This window comes from Pelophylax lessonae, assembly GCF_965119305.1.
Source record: "Pelophylax lessonae genome assembly, chromosome: 2".
Lineage (NCBI taxonomy): Eukaryota > Metazoa > Chordata > Amphibia > Anura > Ranidae > Pelophylax > Pelophylax lessonae.
In genome coordinates this window covers 547791040-547813558 of record NC_138769.1, presented here as the reverse complement: position 1 = coordinate 547813558, position 22519 = coordinate 547791040, and the positions used below count along the sequence as shown (strand labels likewise).

Genomic DNA, 22519 nt, shown 5'->3' with positions numbered 1-22519 from the left:
CTTGTTTTTTTTTTTTTTTTTGCAGGGTCTGGTAGATGGTCCATTCGTGGGCTCTTGGTCGGCATCCCCTTTAAGGGATCGCAGTTGGCGGCCTCCCCTGATTGTTGTTTTCTGGGTTAGCTTAGTTTATAGCGACCCTACTGGGTCTGCGTCCACGCACCCGGAGTGCTCAGATAGTGAGGATGATTCCTCGACTCCTCTAGCCATGCATGAAAAGGTGCTGGTGGATGCAATTTGTGTTTGTGTCTTCCTTGGATGACATTAAGGATCTCACGGGGGGGGAAGAGAATTTAGAACTCTTTATTGAATGAGGCCATTTGTGACTCCAACACGCATTGGCCATTTTATGGCGAGCTTAAAGTGTCGGTAGGCCCCAGTTTTTTTGTTTGTATTTCTCTAAACCTAAGATTTCTTCCTGTGTGCTGAAATTTGCCATCATTTTAACTATTTATTGGTATTGAGGTTGTAAACCTCCCAAAAAATAAAATTAAACCTGAAAGGCAAAGCCAGAATGAGCTAGTATGCATTGCATACTAGCTCATTATGAAATGCCTTAAAACGAAGCCCCCGCATCGCTACCCGCACAACACTTACACGGCCGACATGTTAACCTGTCATCCTTCCGGGTTGATGTCATCCGGCCATCTGATTGGCCGGATCCACAATGATGTCACTCCCACACATGCGCATGGGAGCCGCCGTTCACTGCACAGGGCTCTGAAGGAATGGCACGGGCAGTGATGTCAATGGCTGCATTCAAAGTAAATATCTCCTAAATGGTGCATGTTTAGGGCATTTTTACAGTACCTATAGGTAAGCCTCATCGTAGGCTTACCTATAGGTACAAGTTGGAGGAAGCTTTACTTCCTCTTTAAATATCTGGTTTACCTGGTTTCTCTGTTAGATGTTTCCTCATTTTGGCCTCTGGAAGCTGCCCCACATTACTAATATTATTTTTATTTTTTTTTGCTTGAGGGGGCTTTGGTAGGTTTGACATTGTCTCCCCTCTCTGCCCCATGTGATTAGTTGTGTCTATTTGGGGGGCAGCTCAAGCAAGGATGATTGAGGTAAGAATTTTCTCCCGTGCTAGTTTGCCCTAAGGCCTCTTTCACACCTTGTGCGATTTGTCCTGTGATTTGGGACTGCGAAGTCACATGACAAGTTGTACGCCATGATTTCCAATGAGTAATGCTTATATTTGTACGACTTCAAGTCGCAATGACTTCAAAGTAGTCCCTTCACTACTTTGTGCCGATTTTTATACATTTTGAGGTAATATAGACCTAGGTATTGCTTCAAGTCCAGTCAAAATAGGTTGCACAAGTGTGAAAGGGGCCTAAGACATACTTAGGCTTGCAGGGCAGGCAAGTGTGAACTGTCAGGCAACTGAAATGAAAATTTAAAACAAATATTTTTATTCACTCGTGCAGCCACTTACCATTTTCCACTTTATTTCATTTTCCAGCTTTTGCAAATTTAAGTTCTATAAGCTTTGACAAACATGCTGAAAAATGGCTACACCTACATGACCAGATGCCCTTTGCTCTATTTGTGATAGGGTACCACTGTGTCATTGATTTGCCATGTTAACAAAATAGGTCATAAAGTGGAATGAATTTCTGTATCCAGACTTGCAAGTCCTGCTAATGTGGCACATTTTTGCCCTCCAGAGTCATGTGGCCTGTTGACCTAGCAGGTTTAAGTCTTATTTTCTAGGAAAAGCGTACTGAATGAGATAAGCTATGTGATGTGTAGATCAGCATGGAAGAAAATGATCTTTGCACCCGAACAAAATAGTATTTGAATACTAGTCAGGATATCTGGGGTCAAATCGTATGTGTTTTGTTTTTCCCCACATGACTGACATGTAGCAGATAATCCCCTTGCCTCTCATATCACTGTGCACTAAAACAAACCTGTTTGGATGAGCATAGTCTATGTCCTAGCTGTATCCACTGTCCTTTTGGTAAAATTTGAGAAATGACTGTAAAAATGGACAGGAGTATTAGGTAATTGCCCCTTCACGCAGTCATTTTTATTCCAATGGAACTACAGTGCATCCGGAAAGTATTCAGTGCTTCACTTTTTCCACATTTTATGTTACAGCCTTATTTCAAAATGGGATTAAGTGAATTATTTTCCTCATTCTACAAACAATACTCCATAATGAAAACATGAAATAGGTTTGTTTGACATCTTTGCAAATTTATTAAAAATAAACAAAATTACATGTACATAAGTATTTAGAGTCTTTGCTTAAAACTTTGTTAAAGCACCTTTGGCACCAATTAGGGCCCCAAGTCTTTTTTTAGTATGATGCTACAAGCTTGGCATGCCTAATTTTGGGCAGTTTCTCCCATTCTTCTTTGCAGGACTCCTCAAGCTCCTTCAGCATCGGTGCACAGCCATTTTTAGATCTCTTCAGAGATGGTAAACCGGGTTAAAGTTTGGGCTCTGGCTGGGCCACTCAAGGACATTCACAATGTTGTCCCGTAGCCATTCCTTTCTTATCTTGGCGGTGTGCTTTGGGTCGTTGTCCTGTTTTAAAGATGAACCTTTATCCCAGTTTGTGGTCCAGACTGCTTTTGAGCAGGTTTCCATTAAGGATTCCCCTTTGCTGCATTTTTCCCTCGATCCTGATTAGTCTCCCAGTTCCTGCCACTGAAAAACATCCATACAGGATGATGCTGCCACCACCATACTTCACTCTAGGGATGTATTGGCCAGGTGATGAGCATTGCCTGGTTTTCCCCAGACATAACACTTGCCATTCAGGCTAAAGAGTTCAATCTTTGTTTCATAAGACCAGAGAATTGTTTCTTATGGTCTGAGAAGCCTTCAGGTGCCTTTTGGCAAACTCCTGGTGGGCTGTCATGTGCCTTTTTAATGAGGAGTGGCTTATCAATCAGGCCTGTATGGTAGAGGGGTGCTGCAGAGATGGTGTTTTTTCTGGAAGCTTCTCTCTCCACAGAGAAACGCTTTAGCTCTGTCAGAGTGACCATTGGGTTATTGGTCACCTCCCTGACTTAGACCCTTCTCCCCCAATCCCTCAGTTTGGCCAGGCGGGCCGCTGTAGAAAGAGTCCTGGTGGTTCCAAACTTCTTCTATTTACGGATGATGGAGGCCACAGTGCTCATTGGGGCCTTCAATGCTGCAGACATTTTTCTGTACCCTTTCCTAAGTCTGTGCCTCAATAAAATCCTGTCTCGGGTCTACAGCCAATTCCTTGGCCTTCATGGCTTGGTTTGTGCTCTTGCATGCACTGTTAACTGTGGGACCATATATAGACAGCTGTGTGCCTTTCCAAATCATGTCCTATCAGCTGAATTTACCACAGGTGGACTCTTAAGTTTTGGAAACCTCAAGGATGATCAGTAGAAACAGGATGCACCCGAGGTCAACTTTTGAGTGTTACGGCAAAGGCTGTGAATACCTGTGTACATGTGATTTTTTTTTTTTTTTTGTTTGTTTTTTTATGCATTTGAAAATATTTCAAACAAACTTCTTTTACATTGTCACTATGGGGTATTGTTTGTAGAATTTTGAGGAAAATCATGAATGTAATCCATTTTTTAATAAGGCTGTAACCTAACAAAATGTGGAAAAAGTGAAGCCCTGTGAATACTTTCCTGGTGCACTGTACAGGCTTTTGTCTGTGACAGCAGAGTAGCAGAGGTTCGGTAGGTTTATCATGCGCTTGTAGAAATTAAGCGAATTGTTTCTTGCTTTTGTGTTCCTTCTACATTCAGGAAACTGGCCTAACTGGCCTTTTATGGTCTAATTTTTCAGAAAACTGGTTGGCACCCTTTATATGTCTGAAACATAGGCACATTAGTATAACTGCCATTAACTCTTTATCCTACTTTTGTGTTTCAGGAGAGATGTAATTGTAGCATCACAAAACTATTTATGTGCTGGCTGTGGAACACAAGTGGAGACAAGTGAGTGCTGTTTTTTTTTTTTTTTTTCTGTAAGGTCCTAATCACCGCGGAACTTTAAATGAGGTAAATGCTAGTGGCTGGAAAAAAATTAAATCAAGAATGGGTAGATAAAACAATATCGGTTCTTTATTGCAATATGTGAACATGTTGTAAAAGTAAGGAATAATATCATGTACTGAATAGCACATGACATTTCACAGTGGCTAAAATATAAACAATGTACAACGTGAACAATGGTACATCACATATTGGTATACATCGTAGTAGTACAATGCAAACCAGAAAGGGGGGCCCCTGGTAGGTGGGTGATGAGTATGCAGTAGAAAAATGCACCTTCCAAACCTGTCATATATATGAGTAAAGTAGTAAGGGTATAGCATAGTGCTACCAAATGTTATAGGAATAACAGGTAAGGTAGTTGGGTAGGAAGGGCTGGTGTAAAGGTGGTGATGGTGAAGGAGATCCCAGTGGAATGAAGGAAGAAGTGAACTCAGAAGGAAAACAGCATGCACCTAGTGGCTGGGTAATGGGAAGGAAGTGATGAGTAAAAGTGTACCGTGGCCAGAAACCAAAAAGTGTGATAAGTAAAAAGCAATGATAGTGAGTAGATAGGTGCTGGCCTGAGGGAAGTAGGTGCTGGGGAAAGGTATAGCAGTGAAGAGAGAGGCAGGGAAAATAGCCCTGTGACCAAACCTACCATGTTGATCCGAAGCCAGCAGCATGCCTGGGACCCTAGCGTCATGTAGCGGGTAATACACGGATCAGGCAGAGGCAGGGCGTCCGTGATCTCGTGGGGGAGAAGAACGCTGTGGGCGGACTTCCCCGCCCCGCAGATGTAGGAGCACGCAGCAGTGCGGTGACGTCAGTGATATCCACTTTTTTTATAGTTCTTTAAAATTTAGTGAGATAAAGGAATGAGACCTTGGTACTTATGTTTGAAATTATCTCAGTTGGGAAAGAATCACCAGAACGAATAGTGCAGTCTTCGAGATGCAGAGGCTGCCATTGAAAATGTATTTTGCCTGGATAATATGCTGTTAAATGGCTCCAGTACTTTGAGGCACTGACTGAAAACAAGAATACAGAGCTTTATAGAAATGATTGCACCCTTTCACATAGATTTTTAGAAGTTAGACATCCAATGTGATGATGCGTTCTTCCTACACTTCGTAGTACTTGCCTTTTATCCAGTATAGAATCAATACACCGCCTTATTGTCAAAAGTAATGCGCCAAATCTGAGTGGTGTAACCATTGCATCTTGTCTGCGACAGGACTATGTTAAAGCTTGTGATCCTACCATCATCACTACATAAAATCTGTTTCATCTTTCAACATTCTGAAAAAAATTGACACGTTTTGGCAAACCTGTTTGGTACTGTAAGCTATTTCAAGAGGAAATAAACCTATATCTTTAAGTTTTTACCTATAGGTAAGTCTATATTAAGGCTGGCTTACCTATAGGTAGTGTAAATATCTCCTAAACATGCATCGGTTAGGAGATATTTACTGTCCTAATAGCCAGTTGCGTCACTAGCGCAAGAGCCCGGAAGGAATGGCCGCCAGTGCCATTTCTTCAGAGAAGTGTGACGTGACTGGCTGCTCCCGCGCGCATGCATGGGAGTAACATCATCCCGGCTCTCGCCTGCCGGAGCCGTGAACCTGGAAGGAAGACCGGGTATAGATGGACTCCATCTCCAGCAATTTTGCTGGAACACTTCATGTTCAGGCAAGTTTAACATAAGGCGATGCATACTAGCACAATTTGCCTTGCAAGTGAAGGGGGGGAAAAAAGCAGCGGTTTACAACAGTTTTTAGTTAAAAAAAAATAAAATAAAATAAGTAAATGAAAAAAATAAAGATCTGCTTACATGTAAAGTGCTGTTTCTCACCCACTGATGTGTAACCCAGGGTTTATGGAAAGTAAATTCTTCATACTTGAGATCTTTTTATATATATATATATATATATATATATATATATATATATATATATATATATATATATATATATATATATATATATATATATATTATCTATCTATCTCTGGACCTCTTTGTTTTAAGCAGGTGACCTTTGTGCAGTAACGTTTGTTTCGTTTCTAGGGTACACTAATAGGCTGCGATATTGTGATTACCTTGGGAAATATTTCTGTGACTGCTGTCACAGTTACACAGAGAGCTCCATTCCTGGCCGCATTCTCTCTAAATGGAATTTCAGTAAATACTACGTCAGCAACTTTGCTAAGAGTGTCATCGACAAAATCTGGGACAGTCACCTGTTCAATGTGCAGACTGAAAACCCAGCACTGTACAAAAAAGTTAAAGACCTAAACAGAGTCCGAGTAAGTAAACTTTGAAACCTTTTTTGAAGGTTATTTCAATGGCTGCAATAATTTCTATGGCATGCGTGTGTGTATATAAATGTATATATAAAATGTTTCCTCTAGAACCCACACTGCCCCTGTCCCAATGAACAGAAGAGAAATCCAAATCAATATTTGGTGTGACTTACCTTTGCCTTCAAAACCACATCAATTCTTCTAGGTACACTTGCAAACATCTAGGAGAACTAAACACAGATCTTCTGTGGCTGTAGGATCAATGAGAAATACAGGCAGTTACTTACCATACCACGCCATACCATCAGGGAGGCGTGTGATTGGCTCAAATTAATTCTGCAGCAGGACAACATCTCTAAACATACAGCCAATGTCTAAGAACTATATTCAGCATTAGGAAGAGCAAGGTGTCCTGGAAGTGATGGTTTTGCCCCCACAGAGCGCATCATCATGTCTGTCTAGGATTACATGAAGAGAGAAGGATTTGGGGCAGCCTACATCCACAGAAGATCTGTGGTTAGTTATGTCTGGAACAACCTAGCTGCCGAGTACCTTCAGAAACTGTGCCTGTGTACCTAGAAAAAATGACGCTGGTTTGATGCCAAAGGTTAGTCACACCAAAATGTATTTGATTTCGACTTTTCTTCTAATAAAAGTAAACAATTATAATTATATATTTTTATAAAGCATTCTTTACAATGTTTCTTCACCTGCCTAAAACTTGCACAGTAGTGTGTGTGTGTGTGTGTGTGTGTGTGTATGCCCACAGTCCTCTAGGGAGATACTGTAAACCTTAGTATCTAGGAGGGAGATACTGTAAACCTTAGTATCTAGGAGAGCAGGAAGTGGTTAAATCAGAACTCTGACAAATACCTGTTAACTCTCATGAGGTATATACCACCTGCAGGACCACTTCACTTTCCTTCAGTGCCTTGAAAAAGTATTCATACCCCCTAAAGTTTTCCACATTTTGTCATGTTGCAACCAAAAACGTAAATGTATTTTATTGGGATTTTATGTGATAGACCAACTCAAAGTGGCACATAATTGAAAGTGAAAGGAAAATGATAAATAGTTTTCAAAATGTTTTGCATTTATCTGAGAAATGTGGCATGCATTTGTATTCAGCCTCCTTTTACTCTGATACCCCTAACTAATATCTAGTGGAACCAATTGCCTTCAGAACCCACCTAGTTAGTAAATAGTCTACCTGTGTGTAATTTAATCTCAGTAAAAATACGGTTGTTCTGTGAAGCTCTCAGATGTTTGTTAGAGAACCTTAGTAAACCGCTTAATGAAGGACAAGAAACACACCAGACAGGTCAGAAATTAAGTTGTGGAGAAGTTTAAAGCCGGGTTAGGTTATAAAAAAAACAAAAAAAAAAAAACTGAAGCTTTGAACATCTCACAGAGCACTGTTCAATCCATCATCTGAAAATGGAAAGTGTATGGCACAACTGCAAACCTACCAAGACATGGCCATCCACCTAAACTGACAGGCTGGGCAAGGAGAGCATTAATCGGAGAAGCAGCTAAGAGGCCCATGGTAACTCTGGAGGAGATGCAGAGATCCACAACTCAGGTGGGAGAATCTGTCCACAGGAAAGCTATTAGTTATGCATTCCGCAAATCTGGCCTTTATGGAAGAGTGGCAAGCAGAAAGCCATAAGAAGTCCTGTGTTAAGTTTGCATGAAGCCATGTGGGGGACACGGCAAACGTGGGGAAGAAGGTGCTCTGGTCAGATGAGACAAAAATTGAGCTTGTTGGCCTAAAAAGCAAAACGTTGTGTGGCGGAAAACCTAACTGCACATTACCCAGAACACACCATCCGCACCGTGAAACATGGTGGTGGCAGCATGTTGTGGGGATGCTTTTCTTCAGCAGGGACAGGGAAGCTGGTCAGTTGATGGGAAGATGGATGGAGACAAATACAGGACAATCTTAAAAAGAACCTGTTCGAGTCTGCAAAAGACTTGAGAATGGGGTGGAGGTTCAACTTCCAGCAGAACATCTACCCTAAACATGCAGCCAGAGCTACAATTGAATGGTTTAGATCAAAGCATATTCATGTGTTAGGATGGCCCAGTCAAAGTCCAGGCCTAAATTAATTTGAGAATCCGTGGCAAGACTTGAAAATTGCTGTTCACAGGCCCTCTATCCAATCTGACAGAGCTTGAGCTATTTTGCAAAGAAGAATGGGCATAACTTTCACTCTCTAGATCTACAAAGCTGGTAGAGACATACCCAAAAAGACTTGCAGCTGTAATTGCAGTGAAAGGGGGTTCTACAAAGTATTGACTCAGGGGGGATGAATACAAATGCATGCCACACGTTTCAGATATTTATTTGTAAAAAAAAATTGAAAACCATTTCCACTTCCACTTCACAATTATGTGCCATAAAATACATTTATGATTTTGCTTGTAACATTACAAAATGTCAAGGGGGGATTTCAAGGGGTATGAAACTGTTTTCAAGGCACTGCAACTGTTTTCAACTGTTTACACTTTCATACTGGGAAGTATAGCATTTGCTGTACTTCTGACTCTGTAGCTGTAAGAGTTGCACCCCATACATGAAGCTGAAATGTTTATCCAATGCCTCCTCTTACCTTGTTCATTCACAGAATGTCTTGTATTCTTTAACCATTTACAAAATACAAGGTGTTCTGAGAGGAGGAGCGAATAAAAGACAGTGCAGCTTTGGTGTATAAAAGCCACAGCTTTTAAAGTCGCCGCAACTCAAGTATAGTTAAAGCTATACTTCCACCATGAGTGAAAGTGCAAAAGGTAAAGAAAGGGTGGAAATCTTGAAGGTGGCATATACTGCATGATTTAACTATGACCATAGTTTGGGCTTCAAAAGGGGGGTATTGCAGAAGCCAACATTTAAAGGTGTGTTTAGAGGACAATGAGGTCACCAATCGGAATAGGACCAAGCACTATATGCCTATATACGCCCACATGTATGTTATGTATATGCTAGCAAGTGATGAGATTACCGAGACTATTTGCAAATGGCAGTAAAATAATGCAGCAGAAGTAGTGGGGGGGCAGATTCAAGTGTACCACTTGCTTGGCTACAAGTGGTATATGTAAAATATATATATGCAATATATTTTTCTATTATTATTGCTATTATTATTATTATACAGGATTTATATAGTGCCATCAGTTTGCGCAGCGCTTTACAATGTGGGGGGAAGACAATACAGTTACAGTACAATTCAATACAGGAGGAATCAGAGGGCCCTGCTCGTTACAGCTTACAGTCTAGAAGGGAGGGTCAAGTGAAATAAAAGGCAGTAACCGAGGGGGATGGGCAGATGGAGAAAATGGAGGTAGAGTTGTTAGGTGTGGGTAGGATAGGCTTCTCTGAAAAGGAGGGTTTTCAGAGATCGCCTAAAAGCTAATAGAGTAGGAGATAATCGGGTAAGGAGTTCCACAGGATTGGAGAGGCTCTGGTAAAGTCCTGGAGGCGAGTGTGGGAGGAGGTGACAAGGGAGCTAGAGAGCAGGAGGTTTTGAGAGGAACGAAGAGAGCGATTTAGGTTGGTATTTTGAGACTAGGCTAGTGATGTAGTTGGGGGCTAAGCTGTGGATGGCTTTGTAAGAGGTTAGTATTTTGAATTTAATTAGTTGGTTGAGTGGAAGCCAGTGGAGCACTTGACAGAGAGGGACGGCAGACACTGAGCGATTGGTAAGGTGGATGAGTCTGGCGGCAGCATTCATGATGGATTGAAGTGGGGATAGCCTGTGTAGAGGTAAGCCAATGAGCAGGGAATTGCAGTAGTCGAGGTGACCAGGGAGTGAACTAGGAGCTTTGTTGTGTCTTTGGTTAGAAAGGGGCGCATTTTGGAGATGTTGCGGAGGTTAAGGCGGCAAGATTTGGACAGCGATTGGATGTGGGGCTTGAAGGAGAGTTCAGAGTCCAGGACAACGCCTAGGACCTTTGCATGCGGGGATGGGCTGATAGTAATGCCATCAATATTGACAGAGAGATCAGGTGAAGGGGCACGTGGTGGAGGAAAAATTATTAGCTCAGTTTTGGATGGATTGAGTATGAGGAAGTGGTGTGACATCCAGACCGATATATCGGATAGTAAATTAGTGATACGTGAGGAGACTGAGGGAGAGAGCTGAGGGGTGGATAAATAGATTTGTGTATCATCAGCGTAGAGATGGTATTGGAAGCTGACCCAGAGAGGAGGTGTAGATTGAAAATAGGAGAGGTCCAAGAACAGAGCCTTGGGGGACCCCAACAGAGAAGGGAAGAGGAGAGGCGGAAGTAGAATTGTGAGTAACACTAAAGGTGCGGTTGAATAAGTAGGAAGATAACCAGTGAAGAGTACAGTTGCGGAGACCAAAGGCATGGAGTTTGTTGAGGAGGAGGGGATGGTCAACCGTATCAAAGGCAGCAGAAAGGTCCAGGAGGAGGAGTACAGATTAGTGTCCATTGGTTTTGGCCGTTAGTAGATTGTTTGTCAGTTTTAGGAGAGCAGTTTCAGTGGAGTGTTGAGGCCAAAATCCAGACTGAAGGGGATCAAGGAGGCTATTCTCGGCAAGGTGGTCGTACAGTCGGTTGTAGACCAGACGTTCAAGGAGTTTGGATCAAAAGGGGAGCAAGGAAATAGGGCCTAGGTTGTTAAGATCGGTTGGGTCCAGTGATGGCTTTTTAAGTATGGGGCTGACTAGTGCATGTTTTAGAGAGTTGGGGGAAGATGCCCTTAGAGAGGGAGAGGTTGAAGATGTGGGTTAGAGAGCGTAGAATAGGGCCAGAGGGTGAACGTAGCATTTGTGAGGGAACAGGATCCAGAGGGCAGGTGGTTAAGTGGACATTAGCAAGTAGTTTAGCAACCTCGTCTATAGTGGTGGGGTTGAATGAGGGAGGTAGTGATCGCACCTGTGGGCATGAAGCGTAAAGCATGGAAGGTATCTGAACAGCAATGATCTCCTTACGGATTGTATCAAACTTTTGTTTGAAGTGGTTGGCAATCTCCTGGGCAGTGAGTGAATCAGTGGGTGGAGGCAGTGGAGGACGGAGTAGAGAATTAAAGGTAGCGAAGAGTTGGGGGTGAGATGACAAGCTGTTAATGAGTGATAAAATAGGTCTGCTTGGCAGTGTGGAGACTGGAATTGTATTTTTGGAGGGCAGATTTATATTGGTTGAAATCTTTCTGAGACTCAAGGGCCATACACACTAAGATTTTCTGAAGACTTTTTCCTTCAGATTTACCTTTTCTATGTAGTGCAAGGGCCTGCCAGATTGCATACAAATTGAAAGTGTTTAGGTTTGACCTCATATTATATGGTTTTGGTAAGTCTAAAGGAAAAAGTCTTCAGAAAATCTTAGTGTGTACGCCATAGGCGCTCAAGAGCACGGCTATACTTTTTCAGACTTCTAGTGTTTTCTGTTTGCCAAGGTTGAAGGGGTCGGGGCCTGATTCGGTGTGTGGTGAGGGGGGCCAGTGTGTCCAGGGAGGCTAAGAGTGAAGCGTTGTAGACAGAAGTGGCTAGGTTGGTGTAGGACAGAGGTGCGAGTTTGTCATAGAGGTGGTCGGTAGCAGAGAAGAGAAGGGTTGAGATGGCGTAGGTTTCTGCGGGTAACTGTAAGGTAGCTTGCGGGAGAGGAGGTGGAGGAGAGGAAGAGAGTGAAACTAATAAGGTAGTGATCAGAGAGAGGGAAAGAATAGTTTGAAAGGTTGTGCGGAGTGCATAGGTGGGAGAAAACAAGGTCAAGGATATTGCCTTCAGAGTGAGTAGAAGCATGAATCCATTGCTTCAGGTCAAAGGAGGAGGTTAGACTGAGAAGTTTGGAAGTGACAGGAGTGTTAGTATTAAAAGGGATGTTGAAGTCGCCCAGAATGATTGTGGGGATTTTGGAAGAGAGAAAGTAGGGTAGCCAGGCAGAGAAGTCATCAAAGGTTGATACTGGTCCAGGTGGGCGATAGATCACAGCTATCCTTGGAGAAACAGGGGAGAAAAGATGAATGCAGTGTACCTCAAATGAGGAGAGTGCATACTATAAAATGGTTTAGTCTTCAACATAGAAAATATATACACAATACTAATATGTTCCCTTTTAAAAAAAATAAATAATAATCATCAGTAATGTTGGTCTTTTGCAGGAAGTTCAAGAGCAGTTAATTCACATAAGGAAACTGGTGTCAACTTGTCGCTTTGCAGATGGGTAAGAATAAAAATTTGGGATATTTGTACAATATGAATACCCTGTCCTAATAGCACTATCAATCTTATTTAGTAAGGCAGTGCAAGGTAGATTCCATTAGAATATGGAATCATTTATAGCCGCTAAAACTTCAGTTGTCACCAAGTAGGAAAGAAAGAGGTCTTAAATATATTTTTTATTTTTTTTTATTTTTACTGTATTTTTTGTGTTCAATGTAACTACAATTCCTTTATCAATCCATGGTGGTCAGTATAATGGTCATTCCCTTTTTGTATTTAGTGAAGGCCAACTCTGATTATTCTTAAAAATGTGTTCCCCCACCTGGCTGGCAATTTGTTTTCCAGTTTTGACACAATATGAATCTATTCTTAAACCTGTTTTTTCTTTTGAGTTTCTATCCTAAATTGTGTTTTTGTTTTTTCATATTTTAACAACTGTTTTGCACAGTAGAAACATGCCTGCAACAAAATGAAAGTTCAAACACACACACTTGTTTTTTGTTAGCCACTTCCTAATAAATTCTTTTATATTTCATGCCTGAGGCTTACAACCTTTTTGAAGATACTGATAAACCAAGATTATTGAAGCTGCCTTGCTGTATGCATTTCAGTAATAATGTCTGGGGCAGTGTCATTGTGGAAGTAGACTGTACTCTAATTGCTTTTCTAGCACACGGTAGGTTCAGGAACAACTGACTAGATTAGCTCCAAGGTACACGAATGTGTTTGGAAGTTGGGACGTAAGATTCTAAGCTCATTTATGGGCAAAGGCTGACACCAAGTGGCTTAGTACTCTAGGCATTGCAAATAAAATACAGTGACCTTTTTTTAATTGTAAAACTTTTTTTAATGATGGGTTTTTTAAATCCTCCTTTGTACCAACCAGCGTTATAAAGGCTTTTGAAGAGGTGCCTTCTCATCTGACGCAAGAGCTACATCTCTACACATTAAGTGACCTCTACAATGTTAAACAGAAATCCTTCTTGCCATCACTTCGGGAATTGTTGGCCACTGCAGTGGCTCATGTGGACCAGTGTGAGGTAAAGTAGCTGTCTCTGTTTCACATATCTCTTGATTCCCTTGCTGGTATGCATAGTGAATACCCAAGATGGCCATATCCTTAGGAGTCATTCAGAGGAAGAGGGAGAGAAGTTACAGCTCTGGTTTATTCAAAACTTCATCTTGCAATCTTTATCTTGTCCTTTTAAGCTCTGCAGGCCGACCACAGCCGTCCACTCCTAATAAAACCCAACTTTTTTTCACTGGCTCAGAGAATTATGACTGGTTGTATCTTTGGTATTTTCATTGTTAAATGAGAGCCCGGAGCTGCTGTTGCTACAGCTTATCTTCTTTGTACAGTAGAAGGCAAAGGCAACTTATTTTACACTGTGGGTAATAGGCTTGCATTTTGTGATTGGACGCTGACACGCTTTCTCTTAGACAGTCCAATGTGTCTTTTATAAGTCTTGTAAAGCAGGAGTATTTGGTGTCGAACTGGCATCTTCTTAGTGTAACAAAGCTTGAGATGTATGAAAGTTCAGCTTTTTGGGTAAAAAATCCCAGGCTTTTTTAGATGTGCAATGGTGGGCTGCATAATACAATTTATGACAGGGCCTCATCAGCCTTCTGAACACCCTACTAAGTAAGGTTTATAATGCTTCTGCATTCCTTCTATCTTTGTCTGCTGTCTGTCAAATGTGTTTGGTTTTTCAAATATGTCATGATCTGTCGTGAGATTTAAATATGACAGTGTTTTATTAATTTTTTTTTTTTTGGTCATGGCCTCCCTCCACCATTAAGCCTTTCTGGTTTCCTTGGACATCAAAGATGTTTACCTACATGTCCCCATCTTTCCAGCCTGTTGAAGGAGAATTATGGTCAACGTTTTGGCTTTGGCCATACTTCTCCTATGGATCACAGAAGTTCAGTTCTTTTTGCTCCCCTGTGGCCTGTTTTCAGCCTACAGCGGCTAAAGCCCACAGAAGCCTGGTTTGGCTCATGCTCCCAGCGATCCACTGAGAGCCTGAGCCAGCCCTTTCCACCCCCTCCACAGTTCAGCAGTCCAGTAAGCACTGGAGGGGAGTGCCGTTGATTGACAGTCACGGCTCTGTGCTCAGAGTGAAGGGGGAGAACTGAGAGATCAGCGGTGTTTGATCGCTTAGTTCTCACTGCAGAGCCGCCGGGAGACATTGATGCTGAGGATTGAGGATTGATGCTGCATCCACCTAGGTAAGTATAATTCATTTTATTCTCTTAACTATTCTACACTTTGGCAGTGCAGGGTCCCCACACAGTAATTTGTGGCCCTGCCCTTCGGCCTTTCGTTTCCACCTTGGGAATTAACCAAGCTGCTGGCACCCAATGCTAGCCCTGCAACATTTTTGTGGGATATGATACCTAAATATCCTCCTGTATCAAGCCTTCAGAAATTGTTGGAAACGACTCATTGTTTAGGTCTGGTACGAGGATCCTCATGATGGATGGAAGCCTGTTAGGCTGAGGAGTCATCCTGGGCACCCTGTTGGTGCAGGGGATTCAGTTATTCAGAGGAATCTTGTTTTCCAGATCAAAATCCTGGAACTTTTGGGTGATTTTCTCTGCAATGTTGGACCATCCTTTTTGAGGGTCCATCAATCTGGATTCAATTTGACAACACAAATCCTTAGTAAGACCTCATCTGAAATATGCAGTTTAATTTTGAGCACCAGATTTTGTTTTCCATACTTGTCTGCCATGTACATTGCAGACATAGACAGTTGGCACGCAGCTTTTCTCAGCTAGCATTGCCTGGGGTGAGAGGATTGGTCCCTACATCCAGACCTGTCCCAGGACCTCTGTTGCAAATGGGAAACATTTGTGGACTTCCTGTACCCCAGATTCAACAAAAATTTGAACAGGTTTGTCTCCAGGTACAGGAATCCTGTAGCAAAAACAGTGGCTGCTCTGGTAGCTATGGGATGAACACCTCTTGATCTATGCCTCTGAAACTTCTTTGCGCTACTGAGATAAAGGGCATTACTGTGATCCTCATTGCTCTGGACTTGCCCAGGCTGGTGGGTGTGGTACAACAACCCAGTGATCTTCCATTCACCTTCATGGCTGTTAGGTTTAATGCCAGTGCTGGTAAAGTCCAGGCTCTGAGGGACAGGGTTCTCCTATTGTGATTTCTAGAATATTAAGAGCTTCAAAGTCAATCTCTCACAAGGTCTATCATGAGACATGGCAGGTCTCTGGACCACTGCTTCTTTCAGGAAGTCTGTTTCCCATTTTGTTATCCCAGGGGAATCTCCTAAGAGTGCGTCGGCTTATCGTTTCACCATCTCTAGGTTACTCAAACCATCTTACAAGCTTATGGTCCAAGGATTGGGTTCCACTCGTTCCTGTTAAGATGTACTCTACTAAATCTGTGAGTGCTTTTTGTTGTGGGTTTTTGTTTTTTCTTTTTTTTTTTTTTATTTGTTTTTGCAGTGCTATGACTGCTTAAAAATCAGTTTTTGGAAGTAGCAGGGTTGTTTGTGTTTTGGAAGAAGCAGAGTTGTTTGCTGTCAGTTTTGTCTCCAACGTGCTCCCCTTGCTGAAACACTGTGAAAACTGGAAGAAAAAAAAAAAACGCGTAGGGGATTGTTAAATATTATTATACTCTCTTCCTCTGGCTTCCATGGTGCAGGGGCTGACCACCTCCTGCCATCGAAGACTCAAGGAATCCAAAACACCGCAAGTCCCATGAGAAGACACTGCAGCATGGTGCTGGTAATATCTTCTAAGCAAGCTTAAGGCTACTCTCTATTCCTTAGATCTAAATTCCCTCAGAGGATGATGTGACCGTCACCAAGGGGCTGTGGGTAGAAGCTAAGGAAAAGCTAATATATTTACATTTTTCTCCCTACATATGTCTTGTGGTTTGTGTATTTGTGTTTTTGTTTTCATTGAAAATTTTTTTTTTTTTTTTGAGGGCCGGTTCACACCAGGGGCAGTCTAGTGCGTGTTTGTTTTCCTCTGCACCAAAAACGCATGGACAGTAGGTTATATGATTCCAATGGCATAGTTCACACCAGTGCGGTCAGTTCCAGTGCAGAAAAAGTAGAACATGCTGAATTTCTTTCTTCACAGAACTTTACTGGAACGCGGCAAAACAAACTAGAACACACCAGAACCCATTTAAAAAAAAAATAAAATCTTTAAAAACGCATTACAGCCAAAAAAAAAAAACGGGAGACTTTAGGAAGAAGATGCATGAAAAACCCACTGGAACACTGAAAAAATGCGTCAACAATGAGCATGCAGAAATGCATCCGGAATGCACCCAGACTGTGTCTGTGGTGTGAACCGACTGATAGTCACCATGTAAACAGTTTACTTTGCCAAATTTACTATTTTTACTGTGAAAAATAGATTGCAGGGTATACTTTGCAGAATTTAACCCTTCAGTGTCCTGTAGTACTTGGTAACCTTTTCGTGAAACCTCTTTTTAGTGTGCTTCTCTCGAACACTTCTACTGTTTACAGATTGTGTGCAAAGTCCTCTTTATTATGGCTAGTTCCTAATTTTTCATGAAATCTGTTTAAATAAAGCAGTGGTTATCCGGTGATTTTACGGAGTTCAAACTAGAATAGCAGAAACAGTCGATGAAACATTAAGGCTCGGTTCACATAAATGCGGCCACGGTTTCAGTGCTGCCGTCCGGCTGCAGTTCCGTTCACTGGTTCAGGTGCAAATTTTTACCCAAAAACGCACAGGACCCTTTTTAAAACGGCACCGTGGCCAACCCCGCACGTGTGAACCAGCTCTATTGAAAGCCGGTCTGATTCATGTTATGTGAATTGGATGTTGTTAAAAAAGCATCCAATTTGCATATATGTGAACCGAGCCTTCTAGTTCATATTTGTGCCAATGCAGGGAATTGCCTAATTTTCAGTTTTGAGGCAGTGTAAATTGGGGATCGACCGTTTTTTTTTTTTTTTTTTACCAGGGGCCGATATTCACTTTTTTTGAAGCATCAGCTACAAACCTGCCGATATGACTGATATTGCTTCAAGTGGTTGTACCAGTGTGATGCCTGCAGCGAGAGGCATCACCCTGGTAGCATTGTTTAAAGCCAGTGGTGGGCTTTTTTGTAGTAACAAAAACTGATGCAGCTGAGCAGCCACTCGATGTTCATTACAAGGAACGGGGGGAGGGCCCTTCCTGCCGCCTTCCGCTGTTCGCCCGGGTCTCCCGTCTCCTCCGGGAGACCCAAACGCGTGACGGCTGGCCGAAGACCAGAGCCAAATGTGGCTTTGATCAGATCGGGTCTCCGCTGCAAAAACCCAGAAGCAATGTCATGATATCACTTCTGGATACTGGAGCCTTAAAGGTGTCGGCTTTTTTTTAAAAAAATTCCAGTATTCAAAACAACCAAACTTGGCTATTTTGAATGCTTTTTAAGTGCAGGGAAGGGTTTGGGGTCTAAAAGACCTAAAAAGCATTCAAAGACTAAAAGACTTAAAAAGCATTCAAAAATGCCAAGTTTGGTTCCCTCCATAAAGAGGACCTGTCACTGCCTTTTACTATCACAAGGGATGTTTACATTCTTTGTGACAGCAATAAAAGTGATTAAAAAAATTCTAAAAGGACAGTGTAAAAATAAAAACTTTAAATGTGCAGAATCTCGGCACCGAATATCGGCTATTGGCCAGAAGGGTGGCCTGGAAAATCTGTATTGATTCTGAAAAAACTATGTTGATACCTAGTGCAAATCCTTTTTGCATTTATTGTAATTTTATTGCAATGATCGGAATTGCAGCATTTCTGGCATACTGGAAGGGCTAGCTAGGGCCAAGACTACAAATTTTCTGTATTTGTATATTGTCTGAAATCAAAAGAAACTAAGGGTTTTGCCTGCAGCGTTTATTCTGTATAATTTAGGAAAATTAACTGTATTCAGGAAACTCTAGACATCTCTTGCTTTATTTAGCTACAAATTACTGTTGATTAGAGTTAGAGCCTGTAGATTTCCTCCTGTTGCTATATGTACAGCTTGTCCAAGCTGATTGCAAAGCGTTATAGTTCTCTGAGTCCTAAGGCTTTCATTAGTACCAGCACTGACCTGTTTTGCAGTGTGTAGGATAGGTGCCAGCAAAAACATAATGTGCCTTTTGTAAGTGGGAATTACTGAGAGAACACCCAAAAGTCCAGCAAAAGAACTGATCTTCAAAGAGGAAATTACAATTTTATAGCAGTTTTAGATCTTATATTAGATTGAATTGTCATGGTAGATAAATTGCATGTACTCATGTACTAAGCACTTGGCTTTTATTTTATTTTTTTGCTAATCAACTGTAATTACTGTTCCAAAGGTTGTTCATCTTCGCATTAGTCATTTCTTTATATGTTTAGTTGCTTTATCTTGGTATTAGGCCAGTGCAAAGCAACTAAACATATAAAATCAGACTGTCAGTGTGTTGTCATTCCTTTTCAGAGATCACTTTATGTAGCATGAAGTCTTGAGAGGCAATCCTCCATTTTTAACTGGACTAGTTTGTCAGATTATACCTTAGCACCACCTGCTGATGGATAAGGTGAACATAGTCAAGAACTTTCTCTTGGGTCAATGCCAGCAGGGTAGCATTACGATACATCATTAGAAGCAAAGTGCATAAAACCTGTATTTGGTTTACCTACCAGCGTCTATTAGACTCCATTAGGGGGATTTCTGATCAGTAGACCATGCCTGTACCCCATCTCACAAGGTCATGGCAGAAGGCTCAACTTGTTTCCATTCTCAATGAAGCTAAAATTAAGAGTCATAATCTAGTCTGATATATGCCATGGTGCCACATGCTTACTAATTAAAATTGAAACAAAAAAAGCGAACTGATTATTAGGGCACCATCATAAAGAACACTGATAATCTGTTATTGAAATAGAAAAGAAATAGGCTTTGATAAAAAAAAAAAACATGGATGATAAAGATTTAAATCCCCAATACATCATAACCACCCAACGCTGTGTCAAATATTGTATAACAATAATCAAGTTTTGACAGACTGTTACAGGTGAATCCCACAGTGTTTTGGATTTCATGTTCATCTTAAAGGGTAGCTTGATGGTCACTCTAGATCTAGAATGTGAATACATAGATCAAAAGATTTTCATGTATAGTGTAGACTATCTATAAATAGCTTATAGTGGTAATCAAAGAACCAACTTGCATGAGAAGCTACCAAACTAGGAAACATTAGGCCACATAGTAAGTCCATAGGTTTTTTGGTGACCCCCCCCCCCCCATAGTGTAGGGAAAGGGGAAGCAGAATGAGCACCAGGAATTCCTTAATAGGCTGTACACTAAAATTACAGTAAATGAATATAAGAATTATAAAATGAGTATATAATGAATGTATCCAAAATTATCTAAATCTGTATCTATATTAAGCAAGAGTTTACCCACTTGGTGGGGAAAAGAGGTGGGAAACGAGGGGAATTACTCTCAACTCCCACAATGTACACACATTTTCAACCCAATAAGGGGTAATTGTATATGCAAGTTAGTTAATGCCTCCCACATCTCAAGAGACACAGGTAACACCAAAGATTGATGGAGTAGGCACTAGAAAGTATAATTAGAACTCTATGTACCAAATATATAGTGTCCGAATACCAAAAAATATATAAACAGACTCTTGGAGTCTTACCGAGTGAAGAAATACAAAGCAGAAACTACTCAAAAGTAATTGTGAGAATAAGAATTCTCATAATCCACAAAGAGGTTTTCAATCCAAAAATGTAAACGTGAAATGCAAAGGGGCCATCAAATCCACAGCAATAAGGACACTGGAAGAGAAAATGCATACAAAAGATCAGAATTTGGAAAAATACTGACCAATTAAAAAGCAGGTGCTAGAATAAGGTGCAATCCAACTAAATCTTGCCAAACCGATCACCTACCTCCTATCCAACGTTATCAACTCTATGGACATTGTAACTACAGCAGCAAATCTGACTTCCTAAGACTGGATTATATATATATATGTGCCAAAAAATGGGCAGAGGCAAGACCATGTGACCACCAGGACCAATTCTAAACCATTCCTAGGGCACCAATCCATGGAAAAGCATGCCAGAACACTATAAAGAAGAAAAATGGAGCAACAAGTAAATACGCCAGAGAGGGATGCTGACATGCACATGTTCTGCCCAGCACAGTGGCTACCTCTGGGAAAGTGGGAGAAGGGATGCAAGGATTAACTCCACCTCCATAGAACTTGCCAGTTTCCATCTCCAGCTGATGGGACAAACCCACTAGAATGGTCTGCAAAAGCCCCCACTTACCCCCCCAGAGCAAAATATGGGAATAGTACAGGGGCTGCATGTGTCGGGTGCTTACCTCAATGCCATCACCTAGGGGACAACGGATAAATGCAGGACAAAAATGCAAAAATAAACTCACTATTTTATTTACAGTAATGTATATAGACGGGGTGGGATATACATACAAAATCAAATACAAAGTATCGGTTTAAAAAAAACTATCACTACAGAATCGCAGGTACTTCTTTGACCACCAGACTTCGCAGGTACTTCTTTGACCACCAGAAACAAACCCATCAAGAAGGGTCTATAACTGACCATTTCATTTAATCCCACTTGGGAACCCTCTCCAAAGCAAAGAATTTTAACTGGGCGTAATGTAATTGTGGTCTCATTAGGAGAGTGACACCACCATTGGGCTTTGTAATCGCCACAGCTGTTAAGGAGCACTAGGAAATCTAGTGAAATTGCTTAAATATTTCTAGCAGCCAGCATGACATTCAACTTTCATTGATAACTGTTGAAAATTTAAATATCGTTTTTTCTCTTTCATTTTTTGATGGACATAGCTCCAGGTATTCATAACCATTGGATTATACTGCCCCCTACAGGAGTAGGGCACTAGGCCGAAATGAATTCTGGCTACACCCATGGGTAGTCAAAAGGGGATATATTCCCTCTTTGCTAAAGCCAGTCAGTTTTTTCTTCTGCCTAGTCAGGAGTAAGGAACTCGTTTCTTGCTGAGATCTTTGGTCCTGGCAAAAATTTTTAGATTGGGAAACTTTTTTTCCTCCTCGGGTTTTTTTTTTTTTTTTTTTTTTTCCCTCTGAGATTTACACTCATCTGCCAGACTGGGCGACAGGCTGGATAATCTAGATCCAGTGGTCACCCCAGTCTGGCCAGCGAGCACGCGCAGCTCCACGCTAGGTCAGCTGTGACATGGCCCCACTGAACAGGGGCTGGCCTGCGAGTTAAGCTCCTCGCGAGGTTGCATACGAGGTTGCATACGACCGGGTATCGGCGAGTCGCATCGTTCCTCCTGGCCGTCAGCGATGGGGGCCGCTTGCGACCGGATGATCGCCTGTACGGGGGGGGGGGCAGGGTTGTACTTGGTGGGGGCTCCTGCCAGGGCACCCCGTCCTGCCTGGATCTGTCCTTGACACCTGGTCTCCCTTCTGGGTCCCTGTATGCCTCGTGGTGCCGCCATTTTGTTGTGGCCTGTGTGTTCCTATACATGGCGGCCATGTTTGTGTAGTCCGGTGGGTTGCTATTGAAAATAGCGGTGGCCATGACAGTGGAGCCCTGTTGGCGGGGATTTCGGCGGGGAGAGCCCCTCCTTTTTATCCCCTAGTCCTGACTCTTGGAGCATTTTACTTCCTGATCGCTGCAGTGTAGTGCAGATTATCCAGGTAGCTGCAGGTGTTTGTTTCTGTGGGTGGTGAGTCTGGTGGGGTCCTCTCCCTCTCTGCTGAGGATTGCTTGGTTCTTTGTGCTTGGCGACCGGGTGGTGCTGCCAGCGCGCAGTGGAGCTTGTCCTTCTTTTTTAGCAGTGTTTTTTTTTTTTTTTTTGGGTCCCCCTGGTGACTCATGGAGCCTTTGATGATAGATGCACTGGTTGTATCTGTGCGTGAGACCCTGAAAATGGAGGATGCAACTGAAGCTGCGACAAAGGCGCAGGTACCCTTTGGCACTCACAAGCCATCCAGAGCGGCAAAGGTGTTTCCTTTCCCTGCCTATTTTGACAGAATTGTTGCTAAAAAATGG

At 42.0% G+C, this 22519-nt stretch overlaps 1 protein-coding gene across 1 annotated transcript in view; it reads left to right on the top strand.

Annotated features, from left to right (window-relative positions):
• Positions 1–22519, top strand: part of RUBCNL (rubicon like autophagy enhancer) — a gene marked incomplete at its 5' end in the record, with an annotated part of 89200 nt that overhangs the window by 57431 nt on the left and 9250 nt on the right. Inside the window, 4 exons of the mRNA XM_082247253.1 lie at positions 3877–3941; positions 6046–6284; positions 12409–12470; positions 13356–13509. Coding sequence (XP_082103379.1) covers positions 3877–3941; positions 6046–6284; positions 12409–12470; positions 13356–13509 — 520 coding nt within the window. The remainder of the gene's footprint in view (positions 1–3876; positions 3942–6045; positions 6285–12408; positions 12471–13355; positions 13510–22519) is intronic.